General features: G+C 48.3%; 1 protein-coding gene across 2 annotated transcripts in view; it reads right to left on the reverse strand.

The window, feature by feature from the left end:
* Nucleotides 1–482: 482 nt before the first annotated feature.
* The window catches only part of LOC118788725 (neuropilin-2-like), a 64,715-nt gene continuing 37,372 nt past the window's right edge, over nucleotides 483–27,825 (reverse strand). The window contains exons 8-17 of one of the 2 annotated variants that reach the window (XM_036544754.1): nucleotides 26,188–26,332; nucleotides 24,055–24,404; nucleotides 23,686–23,830; nucleotides 16,547–16,633; nucleotides 15,065–15,226; nucleotides 12,463–12,728; nucleotides 12,059–12,155; nucleotides 10,114–10,146; nucleotides 3,402–3,464; nucleotides 483–2,418 (exon numbers count right to left, since the gene is read on the reverse strand). In XM_036544754.1, coding sequence (XP_036400647.1) covers nucleotides 2,114–2,418; nucleotides 3,402–3,464; nucleotides 10,114–10,146; nucleotides 12,059–12,155; nucleotides 12,463–12,728; nucleotides 15,065–15,226; nucleotides 16,547–16,633; nucleotides 23,686–23,830; nucleotides 24,055–24,404; nucleotides 26,188–26,332 — 1,653 coding nt within the window. In that variant the 3' untranslated portion in view covers nucleotides 483–2,113. Of the gene's footprint in view, nucleotides 2,419–3,401; nucleotides 3,465–7,793; nucleotides 8,232–10,113; nucleotides 10,147–12,058; nucleotides 12,156–12,462; nucleotides 12,729–15,064; nucleotides 15,227–16,546; nucleotides 16,634–23,685; nucleotides 23,831–24,054; nucleotides 24,405–26,187; nucleotides 26,333–27,825 lie in introns of those variants that run through there. The other variant, XM_036544755.1, reaches the window with a different exon arrangement.

Here is a 27,825-nt window from a genome sequence, read left to right on the forward strand (position 1 = left end):
CCCACTGGTGGTACACAGGATGGTGCGGAGGGGTTGTGGGTGAATTCGGGGGAGGGGGATGTGGGGACGAACAGTAGGGCACATCAAACCTTTGATCTAGTGAGGCCCAGCTCCCAAATGAAGCCGACTGGAGGTCCTGGCTAATGGGGCCCCATGGGGAGATGAGAGGGACATTGTGGCTCTGTGTGTGTGTGTGTGTGTGTGTGTGAGTATGAGTAAACTGTGCTGAACTAAATATGGGCAAATGCACCAGCTCAAAACGCAAACCCAGCAATCAACCTCAAACCAGGGTTGCGAGAATACAGACACACTCCACACTCCTATACACTTAAGGCACATGGTGTAGGAAGTATGAAGGAATGACTGAAGACACAAAAACACACGTTACTATGTTACCAATCCTTTATTAAATAATAACGATAAAAAAGAACATTTCTGTACAAAGTCTATAAACAGCAATTGAATATCTGAGCAGTGCCAGGATTTTCACATCTCTGTTTTTGCCCCCTGTCCCAGACAGAAGAGGTAATACTCCCTCAGCTCCCAACGAAAGTTAAATCAGGTGAGCTCCAAGGCACTTGGAAAAAGGGTCAGCAGAGTGGAGTTGGGGGGGACTGCTGAGAAGGAGCAGCAATGCGCCAATTCTGCCAAGACAGTGGCGCAATCTTCGCCTCCAGAGTCTTTCAGCGCCCTGCAGTCAGCCTCCACGAATCTGACTGCCGGCGTCCCGACCTCTGCGCCCGTTCAGCCCACCGCACCCCCGTCTGGTTTTAGGGGGACCGCGTGAGACCCAGGCTGAGGTACCGTGGAGAGACTGACAGTTCACCTTTTTTTTTTTCCTTTTGACAAAGTAAGAAATCCAGATGCAAACTGGTGTAAGACTCCACCCTCAGTTTCACTGAAGTAAGAACAAAAAAAAAAGTCAAAAAGTGAAATGAAGAAAGCATAAGGCCTAATCCTCCAAGGCCTCTGTGGTTATTATCCAGGAACTGGTGTTTCTCAATGGCTCTCCTCCCAAAGCAGTTCCTTTAAGGCTCAATAATGTGTCCAGGAAATCGGCTGCATTTGCCAGCTTCCATTGACCGTCTCTTTTTTGTTTCTGAGTTCTTTCCTCTGGCACACAGAGAGCTGGTGTTCGAGGTGCAGAGGAATGAGGATGTTGACTCCCTCCATGATGTCTCACCACGCAAAAAGCAGCGTCTCTCTCTCCATCCTTTGAAACACGTGGCAGACCGATCGGTGGCAGACCCTTCTGTGGCCCCAGCTCTCCGCAATCCATAGGTTGCACTGAAATAAACTTCATGGTTCACAAAGCATTAGGCTGCGTGTTCATCCTTCTTTAAAAAAAATTAAACACCAAAGACAATCCTTTGACTAAATCTATCTTACATAACCGAACGTCTTGTCTCTAATTTTAGACAAAATACTTGACTCTTATTTTAAAGACTGGCAACAGTCCAGAAAACGAAAACATCGAATATTACGAACACTCTGAACTAAAGAGCAGTAAGACTGGTGGCCAACGCACAAGAGAATGATCGCAAAAAAAAAAAAAAATAGCACGGACAACAGCATGGCGGAAAACTGAAGCTGGTTCGTTACAGAGACACGGGTCTAAAACTAAACTCAACAGTCCACAAAGTAACAATCCTAGGCCACTGTTTTCACGCAATGAAGGAAAAGGTTTCACAAGTGACCACCCATCTAAGAAGGCGCAGTGTCTCTCATTACAGTTCAGTCACCTGTTTTAAAAAGTAGATCCTTAAAAATCTATAATCGTATAATAATTTTTTGGGATAGGCATTAAATTGATATGTTTTGATTTCTTTTTTATTCGGAGCATCCATAGAGCAGTGTGCTGGGAGCAGCTCCTCATTTTCCCTCATCTCTTACGGTTCCGGTCCAAAAAGCCCGTCGCCGCTCCAGTAGCGGTTGGGTCGGCACGTGTAAGTGTGGTTGGTTCTGTCTTCTGTTGAACAGGTGCTCTCCCGCAGGTGAGAGAGAGAGAGAGAGAGAGAGAGAGAGAGAGATGTGAAGGGAGAGATGAGTGGGAGGAGCCACCTCGGCTCGGCGTGAGCGGGCGCGGTATGTCGCAGACTCGACGGCACCCCCCTCAGGCCTCTGAGCAGCAGCGCTGCTGGTTGATCTTGACCTTGTGCTTGATGCCGTCGTACAGCTCAAAGTTGTAGTTCTCCAGAGTGGTGGAGCTGCGGGAGGAGAAGCCGTTGTAGAAGCAGGTGCAGTAGAGCAGCAGGCCGGCACACACCGCCCCCAGCAGCACCCCCAGGGAGCTCATGACGATGATGGTCACCAGAATGGGGTCCAGCGTGTACAGCCACGAGTTGTCCTTCTCCGACACCCGGGTCACGGGCGGGTCCGAGGAGGGGCCAGGCGTGCTCCACTCCTGGAAGGGGAAACCTGGCCGAGAAAGAGGGGACAGTTTTGATATTTTAACAGTTACGACTCTAACCGAAAGAGCGTTCAACAAGAAGGACCACTGAACACAACTGTATAGTGTTATAGTCATCAAAACACTATGAACTCTTCCACATCGCTGTCAGATCAGTTGTTTTGAACTCCCTCGACGGCTCTGTAGCAACGTTTATTGAACAGTGTCTCCTGTTCAGCTGAAAAGATGATTGACAGTTGGACAGCAGGACGCTAAATTGAAATAATAAATGTGACTGAACTACTGTTTGCGCTCTGGAATTTCATATACACTCTTTCTCTCTGTGTTAGGCTGATATCAGGCTGGTGGGTCAACAACAGCCGTTTCATCTTCAGTACAATACCTAACACAGCACTCCCATGATTGGGCCAAAGGTAATAAAAACACCCCTGGCACTTGTTTAGGGCTAATTTAGCTTTGGCAGCAATAATACATGTGTCATCTAGCGAAGAGCAGCCAAAAGAAGCAGAGGACTCTGATTATTTCATTATTTTCTTAAAGAAAGCGCAAGAGAAAGACAGTGATGAAGAAGGACATGATGTGATTCCTGTCTGTGATTAGTTTCGCTGTTCTTTTTCCAGGGACAAAATGCACTTATGAGACATCAATGGTCTTCCAGTGTGCGATATGGTGTCTTTATAAACCTGAACAGGACTGATAAACAAAGCCGACAGGAGAGCCCTTGCGCGCGGTGGAAATGAATCCAAAGGGAGGGCGTAAACAAAGATTATTGCTCATATTCCTCTCAGGATATTAGGGAAAATAATGCGCAGATAGGCCAACGTGACTGACTCCACCTCCACCTCTAAATCAGAGCCGCATTTCCTTAGTTGGTAACACAGATGAGAAGCTGCAGGTGTGAGCAGTTTACTAAACTGTGCACAAGACACCTCCAGAGAAGCAGAGATTTAGGGTTAGTGTATAAATGGCGCCAAGTGCAGATTTGTTTTACCTTCTCCTGTGTGGTCTCTGCTCTTCAAAAGCCGTTCGTCTCCGAAGTCAACAAGTCTCCGATCTGAAAGGGAGAAAAAAAGACACGTGGAACTTGTGCCCTGAAATGTTCCTGATCCATGGTGATCAGTGAGCATAGGACCATGGACATCCTGCTTGCTTAGACAGATGGAAACACTACCCAAATGAAACTTTAGGATTGACACAGATTATGCAATCCTAAAATCATTTCAGCTACAAGTGGTAAATTTTTCATACGTAGGCCATAACCAACAGTTTATCATTTCAAAATACTTACAGTGATTTATGCAATTGAAATTCTTTTGACGAAACATATAACACATAAATTTCACTGAACAAACATCATTGACTCCTGTTCAGATGTGGATAGTGACACATTACAACAACAATAGATTTGACAGCACGGTCGCAAACACCACTTTGTAGAAAAATATCATTTTATTATTACATTCCGCACAACATATTTCCAATAACATGAAATTGCACAAGCTAAAATATTCCTTATATATTTTTTTTTTACCATTATCTTCCAAACAGGCTGAGTTGGGGTGCAGCATGAGTACGGCTCACGTTGTGAGACAGTCACAGTCAAAGCCTCACATTCACGGAGAGAACCTAAAGAACACACACGGCACAGAAACCTGCCGGAATCCAGATCCGCTCGGAATCTACGCCGGCTCACCACGGAACAATCAGAGCGAGATGCGATTTGAGGTTTTAGGTTGTCTCAGCTACAGTGCCGTTTAGTCGGGTCGTTTTTCTTTCACCGTTTCTCCAAACCAGAACAGACCGCATCAAAGTTGATCTGATGAAATAATAATCAACAAAACGTGAAAGCCAAAAAAAAAAAGAGGGGAAAAGGCCTGAGTCCTCTCTGTTTGAAGGTTCTGCTGTACAAGGAACAGATAAACCCTCTTCCCACGCGGGTGAGGTCAGCTGGGGGTAGTTTTGAGTGGCATGAATCAAACACACCAGTCAGTCTGTGCTGTAGCAGCAGCATGAATACAGCGCCTCTGTTTCCTGTGTGTTACCGTCTGGTGCGGACGGGGCCAGGAGTGGCCGTTTGGCCAGTGGCCCATTCGCCGTGGAGCTCACGACCCTCTGAGTGCTTTTGCTCATTAATATTTCTTTCTGGGACAGCAGGGGATGGGGGCAGGAGGGCTGCAAAAGAGAGCTTGCAGCGGAGGCTTAATAAATGCTTTTCTGGTCCATTAACTAATTAAAAATATTAAGAGCTCTGCAAGAATCTGCAGCAAGCGGCACAGCACCCACAGCTGATTTAAAAGCCCGTCGTGAGGACATGCCAAACTGTCCAACCACCTCAGCCTCTCAGACTCCCCCACTGTGAGAGAGCTCAGAAACATCTGTACACGTTTAAACCAGCAGTCTTGCAGATGCGTGATACACAGTTCTCTGGGAGCAGTGAATGGGGGGGGGGGGTGTAATATATTAATTTAGGATAGTTTGAACCGCACAGGTGTACCGCAACAAAAAGCCTGTACAGGAAATATGCATTCAGAGCTGTGTAGAGCAGACAATCTGCACCTTGCAAAAAATAAAATAGTGACCATGAGAAATGTAAATTTGGATTGACCAAAGGTAAAGATTATCGGTTAACTGGTAAAAACATGTTTATAATCTACTGTTGCCTGACAAAGCAACTGCTGAATTTTAAACGGTTTCCATGAAGTTAGATCATTCATAGTTGATTGCATTTATTGTCCACCTCAGCAATTCACTACTCTTTACCACAGTCTGGTTTTGATGCATTTAACTCCCTACCCACAAAGCAACAGGTTAACTGTGTGAGTGTTTCTGTTGACGTGTGGCTGGTTTCATTATGAGATGGTGACTGACAGGGGCAGTAATGTAGTTACGTGCTCTGTATAGGATTACAGAGAAAGAGTCTTTCATGGAGGGGGAATTAGAGGTGGTGGGGGGAGGTTCAGGTAGTCTCTGTCTGCCAGAAAGGGGCTTGATGTGCTTTTGTATTTTAGACGTACCACTTAAGATCCAAGCTTATCTGAGCTTTTGAGAAAAAGACTATTTCTAGAGAGGGTTTCTTTGATCTTTCCCTATCTCTTCACATATTCTTTTGTGAGCAGCAGATTAAAGGTAGAATTCCGGCCAAACTCTCCATGATAGGGGATTAACATCACCTACTGCCAGATGTAGGACATAACAAGATATCGGGATTTTGATTTTGAACAGGCCCTAACTGAAAAGACCCCTTGATAGAATATGTGGATTTAACTCAAAGGCCATACGGAGAGGCTGGAATTGCACCTCAACTACTGTCTTGTAAAAAAGTCTTATGAAATGCTTTTCATTGGCCTTCGGTTCTAGCACAACCTTGTCTGGCGTGTTTAAGAATTGCCTCGTGAATACCTGTGTTTTTGTCATTTTACACATGCATGTGCCTTTGTCAGAGCTGTTTTCCTTTAAAAGCAGGATGTGAGTGTGAGCCAAGATAGTAACGTTTTACAGACTGTGGAGAGCGTTGCTCTGTGCTCCATGAGAACCTTGATGGGTTCTAATGCTAAAACCTCAAACGACAATCACAGCACCACAGCGTGATTGAATACTATGAAAGAATACTATTTTCACAAACTATCCAACAGACAGTGAGATCCTTAACTCTATCACCTGTCTCTCAGGACTGCACATTGTAGCTTGGTTTAGAAACACAGCTGACATTCAAACTGTCAAGAGAGAAAAATAAACAGGTAGAATGAGCAGTATATAGGCTAAACGTGAACTGAAACTAAAACAAGCGGAGAGGGGAGAGGAGGGCAGCTAAAGATGTTCATTGAAAAAATTAATCAGTAGTTTACCTGACAATTATTATGTAACAAGCACAGCCTATCTAATTGGACCTAAAAATGAATCTGGAGTTTTTGGGAAAAAAAGTCTATATGCATTTGAAAATATATCCCATGGAAAGTGTTTAGTTGGCATGTCAACACCAAGTAAATAGTCTGTAAAATGCAGATTTATAAATGTTTGGTAAACCCAACCAAACACTTTCTGTGGGTTTCATATTCTGATAGAACTCCAGATGCCAGATTTAGGCCACGGTAGCTATTGAATCCTCCATTCTCCCAGTGTAGCATCTCTAACTGCAGAGTTCCAACCACCTGATACATTGAGAGGGTTCTAAAGCTCTTAGTTCAGTTCTAGAACCACTTCCTGCTCTGTACCATTACTGTAACAAACCAATAAGATGGTCTCTACACAGTGGATATGGCACGATTCAGCTAGTGAAACAATGTCCTTCTTTACTGAACACCACTTGCACATTCCAAATAATTAAAGGTAAGAACACAAATAAAGAAAAAAAAAAACCCCAAATAAAAGGGACTTTGTCCTTTCCCATCCCACCAAGTTTTAAGGCCAATGTAAGAGAGTAGCAGGTCAGGCTGTATAAGGCAAGTTAAGAATCCTTTTGCATATCAGAAAGCAAACGTCCCCATCAACAGGTGTGCGCACACGGCCATGGCTGTCACTTGTCTAGCAGTCGTTAGAAATTTCTTATTCGCAGGGGGAAGGTCACCCAGACACTGTGAGAATTGTTCTATTCCACAAGTTCTTCAGGAGCTGCTCCTTCTTCACAGTCATGATGGTTGATACACAGGTGTTCGGGGTTAGCTCCCTACTGCTTAATGATCTTCAACAAATAAATATTCATTCCAAAACAAACAGCCCCCACACAGTAGACCCAGTTACAATCTAAAGGAGGGAGGAAAAAAGGATGTTGACGGTATAAAGCTCTGTCCATTCAGACACCTGATCATCCTGCCACAACAAGCAGAAAAAAGTGTAAAGATGTGGATCTCTCCTTCAAGAACAGGGGGGTTTCAGTCTATTACAGCTGGGTCAGCTTTGATACTTCTCTTTCTCAGAAGAAGACACCCCCAGCGCCATGGACACAACCTCTCCACATCTGAGTGCTTCCTGCTGGCGCAGGAAATCAGGAGTACCGGAGGGCGGTTCACTCCACACATGAACGGCTGGGATGGCCCCGCCCAAAACCCCACCCCTCTGCTTCTTGTCCATCTCCACCTCCCTTCACTGAAGCTCTGGACATATGGGAGCTTCCACTTCAGCCTCCAGCTGGATTTGTGACGAGTTAAGATTTAAGACCCCCAGAAAGAGTCCGTATCCCAGCCCTCCAGAAAAGTCCGCAGGGGAGCGTTAGCACCCGGGGTTTTTGGTTGAACGTTCTCTAGTAAACAAGCTTAAGAGTACTAAACATAAGGATGTCAAAATCTCTCCCTCAAAAAATAAGCCCAAAAAACCCACATCCAAATTACACATTTTTTTTTTCCCTTCATTCATATTGTTTTAGGTGTGTTTTTTTTTTTTTCTCCGATGTGGCATCAATCACAAAAAAAGACAGCCTTTCTTCCTTCCAGCTCCCCCTCCAAAGCAATCGGAAAGGTGCAAGTGTGTGGGAGCGGATCTCTTGGTGTCGCAGTGAGTTCTGTAGCTGTCAGGGGAGCCTGCGGCTGTCTACGCCCTCAGCACTGGGAGCTGCGGTCCTCCTTCTCTAGCCTAATGGTGAGCATGGGCTCCACTCCGGGCCCTGGCGTGGAACTGCTGGGGTAGTGGGAGCTCTGGTAGGTGACCGAGTGCTGGCTCTTCTTGGCCGCAAGGTGGTAGCGGTGGCAGCAGAGTACCATGACCAGAGTGGCAGAAGCCAGGAGCAGCAGGGCACCGCCGCCGGCCATTACGTAATACCAGTAGGTGGGAATGGGCTGCACTGACACCGTGTCTACTGTGGGGTCACTCCCGCCAGGAAGGGCTCCCCCTGGTGGAGAGACACAGAAGAGTTGGCTTGCGTAGGGGAGGCACGGAGAATTTCTCAAACTTATTGTTGTTTTGGATACAAACAAAACAGACATTTGCTGCACATAGACATGCAGACAGGCATGCATGCTGGATTTTCTTAATCTGTTTTTTTTTGGGGGGGGGGGGGGGGGGGTAGTGCAAGCAAATAGAGAGTCTTGAGAGAAAGCTTTTTTAAATCTCCATATATATTTGATTTTATGAAACTGTTTTGATAAAAACAGAGGTCTTTTGTCTTTGTATTTAGACACAGTTCTTTCAATGTGTGACCTGTTTTAGAGATTTAGGCAAAAACCAACCTTTTTGCTGAACTTAAGGTTGACTTAACTGGAAGACTGGGTCTTTGCTAACCATTTCTAATTGACAAGCCCAGACACACCCCTTAATATAGCATCACAGTTCAGAAAAGGATCCTAAGCCCTTTCCCGGCTGCATCCCTATATTAAAGGGAAGACTCAAAGCACTGCATAGAACTGGGCTAGCCTCACCAGCTGTAAGCATACTGTAAGAATTAGAGACCCTATTTACACCTTGGGTTGGACTGAGACTGCCCAGAAGAGGTGATATGGCTCCACACTAGGGTGAGATGACAATGGGTAGTTTGTGTCTGTGAGGACAGGAATGGTTGTTTGTGAGTGAATTCTTGGCACGGCCATTCTCAGGGGAAATGTTTGTCTTGCATGCATGGTTCTCCACCAGCCTCCTCCGCCTCAAGCCAAGCTTCTCCATGGAAACAATCCCAACAGCACTCCACAGGGATTCAGTGCACCCATCCCACATTCACAGAGTACAGCACAATGTACAGCACAAAATACACCCATCCAAAAAGAAACCTTTTAAGACCTGACACTTTGGGATCTAGTCTTGTTATCTAACAGCTCATAATTTCAGATATAACCCTTGTCTTCCGTGGGTCTGTTGCAATCCTTCAGAGATCATGCAGCACACTTAGCTAAAAAAGGTAAACAGCTCTTGGACTGGCACCAATTCCACATTTTATTCTGGTAGAGTAAGCGAAGCAAATGGCTCCATGTATGGTGCTGAATTCAGCTGGGTGAAAGATGACACACAAGGAATAAGAAATTACAGGATGGAAACGTCTGGATACCTGTTACTCTACTCCTTAATTAGATGCAGGCCAATGTAAACTGTGGATGTGCTGCTCAGTCTCTCAGACTGATCACACCTCCACAGGAGATGGGGAGTGGGGGGGGGGGATTTATACCTGATATAAATGAGTTTCTTACACCACGACACCTCACAAATGCACATGCTCACAATCCTCCATTCCGATTGGTGGACGTACAACACAGCACAAACACCCCTACCGAATCTCGTCCAGACCATTTTTTTTTTTTTTTTGCATGAAAGGCAAACTCAATTTCCTTCGGACTTTATGATTATTTAATTAACATTGTATTGACCTTTAAAGGAATAAAAACAACACCAGCGGGGGAGCCCGGAATGTGACTGAAGTCATGCGTGCTGGGATGCATGCTGGGGACTCCGAGCCTTGATGTCGCTGGTGCCGTTCTTAATTTGTCACCACGGCAGCATCAATTGATCAGCGAGCAGCTCTCGCGCATCCTGAGCCTGCTTTCGGCCCGGTGCGGAGCTGGGCAGTCCGCTCTGTGTGTGTATGTGTGCCCGCGCGCGCGTGTGTGTGCTTAGCTGTAGCAGCTGTGCAGGCCAGGCAGCCGAGTGCATAGCGGTGTGCGCGGCTTGGCCGTGGTCAAAGCGCCGGAGGCCCTGTCAGATGCTGGAGGCTGCGATGCGCACCAAGCAGGACGCACAAACATTCCCACAGGAAGTGGGACAGGACACGGGGAAGAGGTCAGACTCACCGGTCATGTCTGGAGGGAAGGCAGCGAAGGGTTCTGGGGGAAGACAAATAAACAGGTTTTAGGAGAACTGGCAGAGATCAGAGAATTGTAATTGTCTGCGGATCAAAACATAAGCAATCAATGCTTGCAAATGAACAGAAATATTCACAACCCCTTTGCCAGTAAATACCTCTCACACTGATGTTTACCAAGGGGAAACTGATCAGGGTAGAGAGGAAGATGAGGGATATTGTTGATTGGTATTTACATCATTCAACTGCATTATTTGTGAGGACTGGACTCAATTGAGAAAAAAATTATTGTATTCTAGTGATTTAGCTGTAAAGCCTAAAACACCGATCGTAGTTTTTGAAAACTGTAAGCTAGCGTACTGTGAACGCACCTGTTAAACGAGACAAGTTAGTTATGAGTGCGTGCCACCAACTCAAGATGCAGCTACACATATTACTTTGGATATTAGCTGCCGAGTTCACAATTTTTTTTGCTGGCCTAGTAGGAAGTGCAAGACCCAAACATTCAAAATCACCTATTGTAGAGTCCCCATGAAGCCAAATAGCTGCTTCTTTCCACATTCTGTGCTTCCGTTGTTTGTCATGGTTTGTCATGTCTGCGGATGGATCAAATAAACACTATTGTTCTAGCCTTCTAGCATGTTCAACTTCTTCTGCCCTTGATTTTCTTGTGTTGCTGCCATTGCATCTCTCTTCTTACACAAACTATTTATGGCTTGTGCAGTTGTACTTCAGCAACACATGGCTTTTCCAGAACAGCTGCGGGCACCATGTTGCTGTACGGTAATTTGTTTGTGAAACCTGACCCCGAATGCAATTCTGGCAAAAGTGTTCTCACTAAGAGCTAAACTGCTGCTCATCGGCACTCAGAAGAGGAGTCGATGGAACTCAATGGAAACTCAATGGAAGCACGCCAACACATACGCTGTCAAGCCCGTGTTGTCAGTTTCAGTCGGCACACTCTGAGATTTAACCGCAATCCTAACAAACTTGGAATTGTCATTCTTGGAGCTAATCGGAGCTATTCGCGCTGTGTGTTCCAGGGACGCAAGCAAAACACGGCGATTTCCAGCTGTTTTTTACTGCGAGGGGAAAGGGGAAGGGAGCAGGGTAGCCTGACAGAAAATAGAATGCTTATTTAGAATCTTTGGAATGTGGAGACAATTAAAAAAGAACAGAGCAGGGAACCCGGGGAGTTCTTTTGGCAGGAGTGTTCTGGCGTTTGTGTGCAAGCCCGAACTGCATTAATTGATAAGAGCGTTCCCAGCAGACCCCCGTGGAAGGAAGCTGGCATGCTGGCCCGAGATCGCGGCGGAGCTCGTGCTCGAACGGCGGCTGCCGGCACGAAGTTTCACAACCTCAGAGCACCGCGGGGGCCCCACGGTAGCGGCGGCTGAGTTCTGGACAAACATGTGACGACGGAAACACTGAATGGGCTGTGCAGTGGGGCCCGGGACACGCGGCGCTCAAACCGCCTGCTCTACGTTATTGTTAAAGGCTGGAAACGCAAAGCCCCGCACTGAGCTCTTTAAGACTTTAAAGCCCGCTCTGCTTAAATAATAAGCGCGCCACTTGCCGTGGCTGGGAAGCAGGCTGTCAAGTAATTCCCTCTGATGAGGTTGGAAGGCTCTGTTTACAAATAAGAAAGGAGAGGGAGAGAAATCTAATGAAACATAGATTAGGATCAGAGCCCACGGGGCATCTGTGGCCTAGTTTCTATTTTTTTTTTTTTTTGGTGAAAGAAAAACATTAAGAGCCTTCATCTCCTCCTTTCTTCTTTTTAATTTGCCTTTGAAAGGTTTTGGTGTGAATGTCTCTCTGGCTCTGAGAATGGGAGGGGAGAGAAGTGAGTGGCATCTTCCCTGGACAGAGTGTGCTGTTCTGGGCAGGGGCACGCGGGGAGGCAGGGGGACCCTCCGGAGGGGGACACTTACGAGTGCACTCTTCCAGTGGCGTGCTGGAGCTCATGTGGATGTTGTCCATCCAGATGTGGCCCCTGTTGCCGTGGTCAAAGTACCCCTCCATGACAACCTGCCAGTGGAGAGGAAGAGAATTCTCTGTGAGGTCACAGCTCTTTTGCTGTGAGAACACAACTCTTTCTCAGTGAGGCAGACAGCTTTCTGTCCTTCATTTTTATAACCAAAGACTCTGCTTTATAACTCACTGCCTCCCTCAAAGGAAAATCTGTCAGTGCTCTGGAAGAGGGAGTTAACAGTAATAACTATGTCAGTATGGAAAAAAATAAGTAGAAGTCTAAAATAAAATCAGCCATCAACATTGTCACGATGCCTATCGGCTCGTCTGTCTGTTCCCAGTTGTTCGACGGTGGCCGCAGTACCTGGAATTCTTTGGGCGAGCGGGGCAGGATGGTGCGGCCCTCCCTCCACACGGGCCCCTGGTCCCCCTTGAGGGCCCAGAGCAGGGTCTCCTCCTGGTCAGAGTCACGGAGCAGGATGCGTAGGGTACCCATGCCCTCCCCCCGCAGCTGGTAGGAGAAGAGCAGGCAGACTGGCCCCGCCTCTGGCCCCACCTCCGAGCTCACAAGCCGCGCCCGCTGCCCCTCTGTCTTGGGGCTCGCCTCGATGTACAGGTAGTTCCCGAAATCTGCACGGAGATACACAGCACCCCAGCGAGGTCAAAAACACATTGGGGTGAACTTGATTGAACTTACCAGTGGACGACTGTTATTTTATGTGGCAAAACTGATGACTTAAGAATGTACAATCATTTCATTCAAAAACCAAAAACCCGAATGTTTGGTTAATAGGCTATATGCACTGTTGGGATTTGACCCTGACATATGTTTGTTTAATAATAATGTAGCTTTGATTTAAAACACCTGTGTGTGTGCGTTTCCTCCAGCTCCCTTTCAGTGCTGCCAGCCAATCTATCTGAGGGCACAGTTGTGGGGTGATTGTGATGTAGTCTTCCCAGCCGGCACCACACTGCGGTCATGTGGTAGGCCAAGGCCCACCGCGGTGTTGAAAAGCAGTTTATCATTCACCCAGATGCACTCAGAAACAACAGCAGCCGGAAGCCTCCATCCTGAACACATCAGGTAACTCCAAATGCCACCTTCTATTTATAATGCACCTACTGTTCACTGCTTGTTCAGCAGAGAGATCACAAAAGAGGAAGTCTCCAACGTGTTTATTCTAAGCGGTGAATAAAATATTAATAACTTTTGCCATCTCATCCCAGCAACCGAAGAAAAGGCCCTGCTCTCAAAATACAACCATAAACATTATTCTTGTTGTGTGGGTATAAATGCTTTGCTGGTTTAAATTGTCTTTTCATTGTCATCGTTATCCTTGACACTTCAATGCCGGGAACAAGACTATTAAGCGGGAGAGAAAAACTTTCTGAGTGATCTGATGGCTCATCTTGGCAGCAGAGATTACTGCCTCTACCTCCAGCACCCTCTTATCTGATACCTGGATGTCACCACACATCTCCAACCTTCTGGGGGAAAGGAAAAGTGCAGAATGGCTGACAGTGTTGTATAGCTGTTGCCTTGGATTGCTAAATCTTTCATAGACTCCATTTAAAAAAAATATCAGAACAAATGAATTTTAAACAACACTGGGATAACAATGCCTTCGTCCTGACCGTGAAAATGGCTAAATAAATCCCATCTTTTATTAATGTGGTAAGTTTTTTTTTCTTCTTCTTCTTTTTGATCCTGGATGTGTACGAAGTGGAAATTAATAATCACTTCTTCAAGGAGACTTTAAGTACGTGGAACTGCGCTTAGCATACAGTGATCTGCCTTAGAGGTAACTAAGGGGCAGCATGGGCCCGCTGGGAGTATGGGTCTCTACTGGAATCCACTCTACTGAAGTTAATTAGAGCTACCGCACATTAACACCCCATAGTGTGAATATTAACGTTTTCAGCCTGGACAGGCAGGCGAGCCACTTTTCACAAAGAAATAGGATAATGCGTTAGGGGTTTATAGTCTGAGCTGAATCCCAAATAGATAGCTCCCTCTTTGCCTCATCAGCCTCAGACTCACTGCTAACCGGGTCTAAACGAGTTGCAGCTGAGAGACTGAGAGAGGGAACATACGCAATATAACCACACTGGGTTTTGTCCGTAAGCTTTGAACGAGAGATTTATGACATGATTGTTTTTCTGCAAATGACAACACAAGTTCAGCAGCCGTTGAAATTATATGAAAAACACGTGAATGTTTAAGAATAAGGGTGACGCGCACTGTAGTTTGAATCTGGGCCTGGGTCCCTCCATGTCAGTGGGAACACAGCTGTATGGTGATCCAAGGTCCAGTCATGCTGTGAGCTACATGTTTCACAGAGAACAGAGGGGAAAAGACCTAGAAGTGGTCTGGATGGCATGTGCTGCACTTGCTGGCCCTGCGAAACACATAACAGAAGGAGATTCCTTCTCCTTCCTGTCAAGGATTTCTCTTTAAGCCAAACATATGGAAAACAGACTTTGCTTCTTTTCTCTTTTAGGGGAGGGGGGGGAGGGAGGGTGTGAGTTCAGGGATAGGAGTCAGGACACAGGCCCCGGAGCAGAGCAGTGCAGAGCACAGAATAACAGAGAAGAGAAGACAGCGAGGCCAGCTCTTCTTTAATATGGTCACAGAAGAGACATTACACATTCACTACCGCAAGGACGGCAAGGAGTGAATGATGGCCGAGAGCACCATGGGAGTTTAACTGTGGAGCCTTAGAGAGGGGGAGAGGGAGAGTTCAAGATATCAGTTTCCAGGGAGCAGTTATTGTATTCACTACTGCAGAATGATACTATAGGAGGAGCAAACGTGGGCAGAGTGAGGGTATGTGTATAAGAGGGGACAGGGGGGACACCAGACACCTTAGAGTCCATTCTAATCCAAGCTGAACTCAAGCGTATTAAAATAACCACGCATGAGTGAAGCAGTCTCTGCACTGACGCGGCCCGTGGGTGACACTCACCCTCAGAGCCGACTGAGATGTCCTGACTGGGTCCCGAACCCGGGGCAGTGCCGCCGCTGTGGAGGGACCAGTTGAGGTCGGCCGTGGGGTCGTGGGTCCAGCCGCACAGGCTCTGCTCGAAGTCACACAGGCCGCTCAGAGAGGAGGGGGTGGTGACCGGGACTGTGGGGGGGAGAAACAGATTTCCATTACTCCTTACATCCGGCCATCTTGCAGAACACACACAGAACAGAGCAGAAATTACACAGAAGAAACCACAAACACACAGAGGAGGAGAGAAGACATCTATTAACAGACCTCAGCACTTTGACCAGAGCCTAACATCTATATTCCCACTGAAAATACATTACATTGTCATTTATCAGACACTCTTGTCCAGAGTGACTTACGTAGAATACAACTTTATCAATTTGTACAGCTGGATATTTGTGAGTTAAGTAAATCCCCAAGGATACAACAGCAGTGCCCCAGCGGGGAATCGAGCCAGCAACCTTCCGGTTACTAGCCCTGCTTCTTACCACTACACTACACTGCTGCCCGAGTGGCATGCCCAACTGGCATGACTGGCACTGGCATGATGACTGGTGAGACACGTGAAACTGCGGTCTTGTACGCTGTGACTCCACAGGTTACGTGTACTGTTTGACCACAGCTTGTCCTGTTGAGTTGTCTTGCTCTGATATTACCCCTGCTGGTGGGCGGAGTCTGCTCCTCTCTAACCCAGCCCAGCTGCCGTTCACACCCCGACTCCTGAGCTGCTTGTGGGGGGGGGGGGGGGGGGGGGTCATTAGAATTCAAAGCCACACCTCTACGCTGAGCCCTGTCACCAGCCAGCTCGGCGTGTTAGATAGCGGAGAGATTAAAGAGGAGAGCTGGCCTCATCTGCATGGAGCCCCACACCCCTCGCGTCCAGGGTCCCAGATCAGCTATCGATTTAAACCCGGAGAGAGGGAAGGAGATGTGCGCATTGCGCATTATGCTAACGCTAAAGGTGTCTTACTTATTCCATCCCTGCATGCGCTGCTTTTGATAGCCGCTGTAGATGCTTGCGATTGTATCTCAGCTATGAGTTACTCAAACAGTGCCATTTTGGAAGAAAAAAAAAACAAAAACACACAATTCTGCGTTGGCATTGCAGGGCTTAATTTCCATTTTTAAATGAATTGGGTCCCACGCAGGTCTGAGGGCGGTACAGGACCAAAGCAGCTCATCGAAAAAACAAGCACCCTCCCAGGTCTGTGTCCCCTCATTGCTCAGTGTCAGGCCCAGACAGGTATTGATCAGCCAGAGTGGCATCAATGCGTAACTCTCTCACCATTGAGATGCACTGACTACAATGAATATACTTTCACTCACTGTTGTAAATGTACTCACACCATGGTAAATATACTTTCACTCACACTGTGCTCATACACCCCAGTGATTGAGAGTTGATCTTGGCCAACACACCGCAGTGGCTTTTGGGAATGAGGTATAACTCACCTTGCTCCACTCTTGGGGGGGTTGCACTCTCTGTTTGGTGGGGCAATGTGGGTGTGGGAGTGGCCATGTTAGCGAGGGAGGTGGTTTCTGTGGAAAGAACACAAAACCCAGGTCAATAAAAGAGCCTTAACTCTGGGACCTGATCCTATGGCACCTGTCAGATGTTACCATTAACAAAACACACATCCGGGAGCTGGCTAGTTTGCACAGCTCTCTGTCTATTCGCTCTGAGAGAGCTGTCTGCTTGTGTCTGTGTTTCTAAGTGTACTGGCCTGGCACCGCAGTGATGAGCTCCCCACAGTGATGGATGTTGCAGTCTCAGTGACCTTAGCATGCTCCATTACATACAGCCAAGCCATAGACTCCAGCGCTTTTCCCCACAGCCTGCCTCTGCAGTGACATGCTGTAGGGCCGTCACTCTCCTTCCCCTATCATAGATCACTGCTTCTACAGCACACTCTGTAATTACCAAGCAAGTAAATGCCCAGGCAATGTGGAGAGAAAGTGAACCACGCACATACACATACGTGGACACACACACACACACACACACAGGCATGCACATATATACATACACATTCACACGTGCACACACACATGCACGCACGTATGCGCGCGCGCGCACACACACACACACACAGGCATGCACATATATACACACACATGCACGCACGTATGCGCGCGCGCACACACACACACACACAGGCATGCACATATATACACACACATGCACGCACGTATGTGCGCGCGCACACACACACACCACAGCTGGAAAACTACTCAAAACACATGGCGCGCTGCAAACAGTTTAAAGAACATTTGCCAGGGATGAGAAGAGCAGTTATTGGAAGCAGAAGGACCTAGAGGGCGAAGACATGCCCTGGGGGTGATGTAAGGGAAAGAAGAGCCTTCAGAATCATGCGGCACGTGGATAACCCATCAGAAACCGACCGCACCACTGCTGGGCCTCTGACCACCACCTAAATCACAACCTGCGTCTCTCAACCACCGCCTCTCTCATACAGGCCCTGCTGGCAGACACTAAACCCATGCTTCTCCTGCTCACGGTCCGTCTGTGTCTCACTGATCACATGACCCATGTACGCTCCTCCACCAATGAAACGCGAGCGCAGCCTGGCTCGGAGGCTCCCGGAAGATGAAAGCGTTCATTACAGAGAGATGCCGACGCTCCTCGGGGCGGGAGGAAATGTGGGCTCCAGCAGAGGTCGCATGGGACGCCTTCCCGACGCTTTTCAACGTTATCAATACCGATTTAAAAACAATGGGATGTTGTTTCATCTCAGAGCTAGGGGGCAATGCACACGTAAGTCATCACTCATTTCATGGACATACAGTCCTCAGTGAGCATACGCGCACCTGCACAAACCAGGAAATGCTAATGTCTTCATACGTCTCCATCGCTAAGGAGGGACGTTTATGAGGAAAATATTAAATATAAAATACGGAATAATTTGGTAGTGATTATGAGTAGTCAGCATAATTAGCGACACTATATTTCAGAGTTCTAAATTTAATTGGCAAAAAACGTGAAGGGGAGCAATCACCATCCATCCACTTCGTACGAGGATGAAAAGAGAAGGCTTTAGATATAATTATATAAATGTCCATAAATCCACACATGAAAGAGAGGCCCCAGCTGGTAATATTTCTGACATTAAACTGTATTAATGTCGTGCCCTTTACCGATGCAATTAACCCCCCAGCAAGCCCCATGTCGCTGTGGACTCGGTCTCCCTTCGCCCCTCACCAGCCGTTGGGCTTGTCCCTGTCCTTCCCCCTCTTTTCTTACCTACTTTCTCTCTCTCTCTCACTCTCTCTCTTTCTCTCCGCACAATTAGCAAAGACAGACAAGACCCCCCCCCTTCTCTCACGCACAGGCCTCCATTAGGATTCATCAGAACTCTTTCCCTCTGTATCTAAAGGTCAGTCCTTGTCACGGTGTAAATATCCTGACCTTTCAGTGGCACTGGCCTCGGCAGTTGAAACAGGGGGACAGACAAGAGGGGAGACCAGAGAGGGGAGTCGCTGTGACCCTCTCCCGTGTCCTGGTCCCTCTCCACAGCCAGAGGGAAAGGTCCTCCTGTGCAGGAAACCAGCTCCCGGGAACTTGATTGCTTCCTGTTCTAGAATACAGAACCAACTTCCTGAATTGGAGTGAAACCGGTAACCAGAGATTTGCAGGAGGCCCTGGTCCTTTTTCCGAAGGTGATTAGCTACCTTCAATTGCAGCAATTCAACATTCTGATTGCTGGTAACGAAAAAAAAAAAACCGAGTCCATTCTCCAGCCTGGACAAAAAAAATAGGACCATAAACGAGATTCATTTTAGATGAAGTAAAAAAGGCAACGAGCTGCACGCTCGCTGATTGATCGCAGTGGACTGTCTGTACCTGAGTCCTGCGGATCTCCTCTTCCCCCCTGGGGTTGGGGGTTGTGGGGGGGGGGGCCTGCCAGCTCCCTGTCTTCCTCCTGGGACACAAAAATGTGCCCCGAGAGTGCACAGCCCGCGTTGTGGCGAGAGAGATGCGATTGGAAACACATGTCCCGTTCTGGGTCGTAAAGCCTCCAGCTGCCAGCAGACGCAGGCATTGCGGTACGCTCCTGCGCTGCTCAGCCTGGCTCCCTCTCACCGCCCCACTCAGCCCCCACTCAACCCCGCTCTCTCCCCCACTGGAGACGGGCCACATCTCCCTCCAAACCCACTGACGCAGCACTTCAGGGCTAGAGGGAGAAAAAAAAACCCCTTCAATTATGTAGAAAGCCTTTGTGTAAATCTCTCCCTGGCAGAGGCGCTACACCTCAGTATATCTGGCAGCAGCAGCTGGGAAGAAAGGAATGCTGGGAAGCTGGGCGCTGCTTTCCAGCCTGCCTGCAGTTTCAGAGGACGCAAGCGGGGACAAGCTCAGGAGCCGAGGAAGGAGTGAGGCACGCTACTGATGCACGGCTAGTGCGATGCAATACACACACGCGCACACACAGACACACGCACGCGCATGCGCACACACAGACACGCACATACAAAAATACACACACGCTCAAGCATGTAAGGACACAGGTGCACACACACACACACACACGCGCGCACGTGTGCAAGCAGGCACACACAGACACGCACACACACGCACGCGCACACGCACACACACGCACGCGCACACACAGACACGCACACACACACATGCACGCACACGCACGCACACACACGCACACACACGCACACACAAAAATACACACACACTCAAGCATGTAAGGACACAGGCACACACACACACACACACGCGCACACGCACACACAGACACGCACACACACACATGCGCGCACACACAAAAATACACACACACTCAAGCATGTAAGGACACAGGCACACACACACGCGCGCACACACACACACACACACACACGCACAAGCAGGCACACAGATGCACAAATGCACATAGGCATACAAACCACATACAGTATGTACAGAGTTTAAATACTTACACTGTAGAGCATTCATTTACAAGTAAACAAAATGTGTTTTCAGCATTTCATTAAAAAATGTGACTAAAGCCCTTCAGAAATGCAGAACAATAAAGCTATTTTCAGTAAACACTAAGCCAATTATAGCTTTAGTTTTTAATTATCTAAAGAGAAGGTATAATTATGCAGCAGCATCGTGCTTTTGTATTCTTTACTCTCAGTTAAAGACCATAACTGGTTTCTCCTATAGGAAAACATGTAGCGGCAGGAAGATTGAGGCACTGCCACTAATTTCTCTCACACATTTACTTTGCCTGAGATAAGAGCTTTTTCCCCACAGCTTCACAGAAAAACAAATTATCTACTGGTGATACATATTTAATGAATTGTTCACAGAGTGACACAGAAAAAAAATCTACAAGACCTCAATCCTACTAATTTGACATGTGCCATAAATACAGAGATACTTTTAGGTGACATTAAAAAAAGAATGGTGGCAAAATCCTTACTGAAGTTTTGCAAGGGTTTAAACAAACTGACTTGGCATGCGACTGGTATGATGGCTATTGAAAACAGCTGATTGTACCTATGATCCAGCTTAATTTCACTGGTATTCAATGGCATTATTTAACAGAGTAATGGGTTATAGAGTTTCCACCACATGTATTAAATATGTAAAAATGGATACACTAATATGTTCCAAAATATTTGCAAGGAAAGGCTAAAATAATGAAGCTTTTTTCAGGTCTCTGACTGAGCCAGTTTCCACAGATGAGATACAGTCATGCTGGGCTTCTAACTGCACTTGGAAAAGAGGGGAAAAAAAAACCAAAGAGAATGAGACAGAGCTTTGACTGACAGCGGAGGGAGAGACAGTGTGTTTTATGAGCAAACAGGAGGCAGTGAGGAGCAGGGCCGGCTCAGTGAGGATGTGTGCTTTAGAGCATCCTCAGCTCAGCTGTGTGAACCTGCGCCTGGAGCCGGCGTGGAGGAGTGACACTCCCGGAGACAGATTAGGAGAGGAGGATATACAGCTGAAGATCAGCCAATGAGACAGTCCTGGGACACTCTGTGCTTGCCTTTTTTATTCTTTCTTTGTTTATAGGGCTCTTAAAAAAAATTGGTACTCTACTACACAGTTATAATTTAAACTGTTTGTCCAGTTTGGAAATGAAAGTGCGATTTCCTGCAAAATGCATCATGCAGTCTTAAACTGGAATAATAACACCAGATAAAGAGCTCAATTGGACATACCCAGCACCTGCCAAGCCAATTACCCTTATGAGGCTGATTAACAAACTAAAATGCACTACACACACAAATAAACACTTTCCCCGGGTTTTATTTTCTCACAGAAGAACATCTTGCTTTTCAAGATGGAACTTTGCCACCTTCTGCTGCAGTTGGTACAGTGCAGCATCATCGGCCAGGTGAGCCTGCAGCTCAGTCTCCGCAGAGGGTCAGCCCTGGCCGAGAGGCTCGGAGCGCACTGCAGCACAACGCTGTCCCGCATCGCCTCAGGGGGCGCTCCCGGAGTGATCTCCGCTGTCCCCAGCAGAGGTCACTGTCTTCCCATCCCCTTCCCGGGTGAGCACAGCGTGACACCCCTCCCTCAGCGTTCAGCGCAATGATGAATAATAGAAAAGCTCGGTTGATTGGAATATTTGAGGTCTGTGTGCCTTTCACGCTCGGTTTTGCACAAGCTGTGCACGCCGGACTTTCCCTTACCAATCTAGTGTGTTGCGGAAGGGGTGGGGCGCAGTTTCCTTTGGAGGGGAGGGGCATGGAGAGTCTGGGAAGGGTGTGAACTTGGCCACAGCCAAGGGGCTGGTACGTGTGAAAGACTGGCTTCTCTCCCACTGTTAGCCCTGTACATGGGAGCTAATGCGTGTTACAGGAGGCTGAATGAGATAACAGATGTCTGTTGGAAGCAAGCAGCCCTGTTCAGTGGTCTGGAGCTGATGCAATTCTCTGAATATTTAATCCAGTGGCTCCCCCAGGTATACGAATCCAGAGCGAAAACAAGATGTTGTTTACATGTCGTTCAAGACTCCTGATGGCTAACGGTAAGCCGCAGGACTGCACGACTACCCCTACGCGCAGTTCTAGAATGCACGTGGAACACTGAGGTCACTTCCTGCCCTGAACACCAGCCCGGGCAGTCCTCTGTGTAGGGAGATGTTTAACAGCTATGCCACAGAGGTCTTGTCTGCAGGGTGACTGGGGGGAAGAGCAGAGCTTTAAGCTTGTGGTGCATTCAGGACTCCGATCGAGTGGAAGCCTCTCTGCCTCATTACTTGGAGTCCATAGATGTGACAGTTAGACAGTTGTCCATAGATGTGGTCCAAATTGGAAAGTCTGTCTCTCATGCCTCTGTCACATCTGCTGAGCGGGCCTGACCAGACCAGCAGGTCACTCCACACTGGCTCGGTTGCCCTATGGTGCTTCACAGAGCTCTGGCCCTCCGATCTCTCTCTCTCTCACTGTCGGGAAGTGAACCAAACCTCTTAAGCCTGTCCTGATATGCTGTCTTTACACTCAACACAGCTTCATCAAAAAAGGAAGTACATTTAGGTCGCCACTATCAGTGTCCACACAGAGAGTGACAGATCATTAAAGTCCATTGTTTGTTCAAACACAGTTCTGCAGAGAGCTGCTGTCATTTATTTTTCTTCTCATTATGCTACCATTTTGTGGCACTGGCACCAGCACATTAAGCTCTTCTCACCTCTGCAGTCTTGCTGGAGCAATCAAGTGAGATGAATGCAAACATCCGACACAATCACACACAAGCCAAAACAGTTACTGAAGGTCCTACAGAGCACCTCAGTGAAGTGGGCACTGATTGGACGATAGATGCTACTCTACTGATGTCATCCAATCAACTTGCAGGTGCCTGAAGACTCACAAGGTGTCTGAGGGTGGAGAAACGAGAACATCCCAAACAACTTACCCAACACCATCCCCAGCAGAGTTCAGCCAATTACTCTGGATGATGCGGGCTCCAGGTCATTGTCAGCCAATGACACAGCAGGTTTCAAACCTGGGCTCTAGGGCTGAGCCTGCGCTCGAGATGAGCACCTTGCTGACTGAGCCACTCCGGATCCAAGAGCTGCATGTTTAACCCGGTTCTGCCAAGTTCAAGGCCCCGGCGGCGCAAAGGAGCTGCTCGCCAAGCTTTGCTCTGAGCTAATGTGACACATTAGGGCTACAGCCCACACAGGAAGCACTTGGGGATACCTTTTTATAGCCAGCCTTTAACCTTGCTGTCACGCAGACACACACCGAGTTAGACAGACTGTGAATGACAGGGACTAGCCTGTTCCTTGGGGAAGGTGAGCTGTAACTATAGTGACCAGGTAAGAGGTGTGTCATATGAATACTAGTGCACACACCACTGGGTATGACACATAGAGGCAGGAAGGGCATTTTAAACCTGATAGGACCTTGCAGACTGCTGCATCTGTGCTCTCAGCTCATCCGAAAAAAGAGCAAAAACAGGCAAAATGGCTGCTGTGACTAAAATGAAGAGGATCAGCATACTACAACATGATACCAAGCCACTAAATGCATGATAAGATACACAAGGGTAAATGGCTCAGTCGGATGCCCCCACAGAGAGACAGACAGAGCCCCGATTGGATGAGAGTAGTGTCTTTTACCTGGCAGGTCACACCCCAGCACCTCCAGCCTCATGCCGATGCCGGCCGGAGACCACCTCTCCGGGTAGATCCGGATAAACTGCGCCGGGATCTCCTCGAACCTGCGGATTTCCGGGGTGTCGTAGTGTGTGTTTCCCTCGAAGATCTGTGCAAGGACAATCAACAACAGTCTTTCAACAATCATCTCGGTCTTGGTTCTGATACAATTATGGTATAGATGTTAGTGTTAGTTAATGTTAGCTTGGATCATTGAGCTTCAGCTTACTGCCTACAACTGTAAACTACATGAAGAAATTTCTGATGCATTCACCTCTCAGTTTGATTCTAATGCATACATTATTCTGCAGATTCACTGAAATGAAGGCTCACCTTGGGAAGGCTGGTCTTGCTGTCAGTGATGAAGCTCCAGTCCCGGCCGTTCATGCTGTGGGCCAGGCGGTACTTCCTGACGAAGGCCCGGTTCTCCGCGCTGGTGCTGCCCTCCCCGCTGCGTGCCCCCTGGGTGATCACACCTCGCACCGTTTTGGGGACCCCCAGGTCCACCTGCAGCCACTCCTCCCCAGCCACGGGCTGCGTGGGGCTGGGGAACCACCCCGACCTGCTGGCCACCAGCCGAGCCGCCCCGGGGGACCAGTGGATGTCCCGCACGGAGGAGGCCGAAATCTGGGAGTCTGGGAGCAGGCCGGATAGCATGCCCTGCATCTCTGAGCATGGGGCGTCTGTGTGGAACAGGGGGTGGGAGAGGTGAGGGGAGGAGAGGGGAGATACAGGGAGAGAGTGAGGGTGGATGGAGGGAAGATTGACATTTTAAGGTTACAGAGATCAATGTTTCATGGCGTTATGTCACCACACAGGCCAGAGGTGTAAATAATAAATAAACAGCAACAGTGAAACATTCACTCTGGTCTGTGAAGGCGGTATATTTGGGAAGGTTTGTGTGTGTGTGTGTGCCTGTGTGTGTGTGTGTGCCTGTGTGTGTGTGTGTGTGTGTGCCTGTGTGTGTGTGTGCGCATGTATGAGTGTTTGTGTCTATGTGTGAGCATGTGTGTGTGTTAGTGCATGTGCTTAGCTATTTGTGTGCTTCTTTGTGTGTGTGTAAGTGAGCGTGTGTGAGTGTGTGTGTGTGTGTGTGTGTGTGTGTGTGTGTGTGCATATGAGTGTGTGTATGTGTGAATGTGAGAGCATGTGTTTGTGTCTGTGAGCATCTGTGTAGCTATCTAGCTTCATAGCTATCTGAGTGCTTCTGTGTCTGTGTGTGTGTGTGTGTGTGCGTGTGCGTGCGTGTGTGTGTGCGTGTGCGTGTGCGTGTGTTTGTGTGCGTGCGTGTGTGTGCCTGTGTGTGTGTGTGTGTGTGCGTGTGTGTGTGCGTATGCGTGTGTTTGTGTGCGTGTGCCTGTGTGCCTGTGTGTGTGTGTGTGTGTGTGCGTGTGTGCGCGTGTGTGCACGTGTATGAGTGTATTTATGGCTTGTGCGTGATGAAAAGGAGGCGGAGGAGGCTTCTGGACATGCGGAACAGCGTGGTCTGAACGCGGTGGTGAGGTGGAACAGTGTTATGGTGATTGCGGTGGCAGCGAGCCAGCAAATGTGCCCTTGAATAGGAGAGGAGCGTGTGCCGAACGCGGCTTCAGCCGCAGCTGAGAGGACCACACTTACCCAGCCCTCACACCCCCTCACACCCCACAGCAAAATTAAATGCACATCAATGCATCTAAAACACAGCACGGTGACATAAGGCGTGAAAAAGTAAAGCAATCACAATAAATGATAGATTGTGGACTCTGTTCATAACTCAGTAGAGCCAAGCGCAGAAAGGAGGCCCGATATGAACAGCAAAAGCAGAAAAAATTTTTACTTGAGGAAGAGAAAGTGAGATAGGGAAAGACAGAGAAAATGAAAGAAAGAAATACAACTTTGATTAAACTAAATCTCTTCCTACTGCAGTCTGAGCGTGGGTGTTTGATGTGTGCTTTTATAAGCTTTTATAAGCAGTATCCTTCATTGAAAGCGGTATCCTGTGTTCTGAGTGGGCGGGGGTGGTGAAGGAGGATGGGGGTTTTGGATTATCTGGACTGGGGGGGGGGGGGGGGGGGGGGGGGGCAGTGTAGTGGCTGGTATTGTATTTTATTTGCCTCTGGCCACTGTGCTGGAGACGAAAAAAGCACATTCATCCTCTTCAGTGTCGAAAAATACCAGCACAAATAGCTGTTTAATATAATAATGATTGAGTGCGCTGGACCTGCTGATAGCATCAGTGCTAAATATCCCTTTCACTTCTTCTTGAGAGAGACAAACTCAATTATATCCAAGTAAGTATTCACAATAATACTATAAATAGAAAAAAAACTCAATTACGTTCTGAAGGAGGACAAATAAGTTTGTTGATGAAGCGTCTCCTGTGATGTCGAGGCACTGACTCTATGGACCAAAGCTGCTCCCTGTCCATCTCAGAGTGGACACCAGCATGCTGCCAGGTACTGTAACACCTGTTCAGACTCTACGTACCTGTTATCTGACATCCATAGAGCTCCAGCCGCAGGGCAATACCGTTCTTCCACGTCTGTGGCCGGATGCGCACGAACCGGGCCAGAACCGGCTGGGGGATGCGGTTCAGAACCACTTCTGATGGGTCTGTGTTAGCATGGAAAACCTGAAAGACGGCAGAGAGAGGGGTTCTGGTCAACCCAGAGATCCAGTGCTGTGGACTGCATCATTAAGGAGTAGGATCTGCCTGGCTGTCATGCTAGCTCTCACTGCCCCTTTTCTGTATCCAATACACTTATCGCTTTACTAACTAATCAAATGAAAATGTCTCCAACACGTGAAAGGGGTGTGCACAAACTCCTGAGATCGACCAGATGAGAGCCGTGTGAATACTAGCAGGGCCTCGCTTCAGTGGAAACAGAGTCACCTGACTGTCAGACACCAACAGATGGGTTTGAGGCAGATTCAGGCCCTGGCCTTTTCTTCAAAAACGCATGCATCATGGATTCCGTTTCTGGTGGGTGACAGAGGAAGACGAGATGACAAGCACTGATATGTGACCCCCCGTCACGCTGCCCCTGTCCCCCCCCCCCCACACACGAGAGCTATTCTCAGTGCTGTCTCAGGAGAGAGAGCAGGCAGGGGAGGGGCAGACCTGCTCTGTCGCACACAGAGAAAAGCTGGCCTCAGAGGGATCCTATGACACCAGGTCCAGCTGGCCAGCCCTGGACCACTGCTGTAAAGGGCGGGTGGGGGGCTCCTCTTCCCCCAGTCCTTACATCCATAACCCTCCCCAAGGGCTTCAGTCACAGGGACGCATTTAGGAAAGCACAGAGGAAGGCCCCACAGGAGACAGAGGTGAGGCAAGCAGGACATGTGTGCGGGGACAGTTCCTGAGCAAGGCCTGGCCCCCCGGGGCCACGCTGCGGTTTCCGCCCGACCCTCGTTCTCCGGGAAAAACAACACGCTCTGTGTGAAGGCTTCCTCCCGCCCTCCCAGGCCCACGCGGGCCTCCTGAAGCCCTCCCACAGACAGGATGTCTCCAGCGGGCCGGGAGTGATCCGCCCAACACCCCCACCCCCCCTCGCCCTGAGGCCTCCCGAGGTCACGCCCCGTGAGAGCGATGGCGACCGCTCACCCCATCCTCGCCCCCAGCAGCTCCTTAACTTTGATCCCTCTTCTGCGCTCTCAGACATCCGCCCCATTCGCAACGATATATACCGAGAAAATACAGGAAGCTGCCAGACACTCTGTGTTATTCTTCTCGGACCATAATACAGAGCGAGGTCAGGAAAGGAAGTCAAATCCTTTTGAATCCGGCGCATTATTTTTGTATGTCTGCCTACAGCGGATCTGCACCTGCGAACAGCAGATCCACCTGCTGTACTGCCAGAGCCCCTCGGAGTTTCCTACGCGCGCCAGATGGTGCCGCATGCCGTAACAGACATAAACAGCTCTTTCCTTCCCTACCCTTGCCCCCAAGTGGAGGAACAAGCTCTCCACTCCTGTCAGAACTGTAGGATTTCACTGCCCGCTTTCCATCGCAGACCAAAAACAAACCTCCCCCCCTTTCTAATACTAACACCGGCTAGTAGCTGTAAAACTGCTTGCGATTTTACCAAAAAGATAAAATCGTTGTGGCACCTCCAGCTTTAGCTG

This window comes from Megalops cyprinoides, chromosome 14 (genome assembly GCF_013368585.1).
Source record: "Megalops cyprinoides isolate fMegCyp1 chromosome 14, fMegCyp1.pri, whole genome shotgun sequence".
Taxonomy (NCBI): domain Eukaryota; kingdom Metazoa; phylum Chordata; class Actinopteri; order Elopiformes; family Megalopidae; genus Megalops; species Megalops cyprinoides.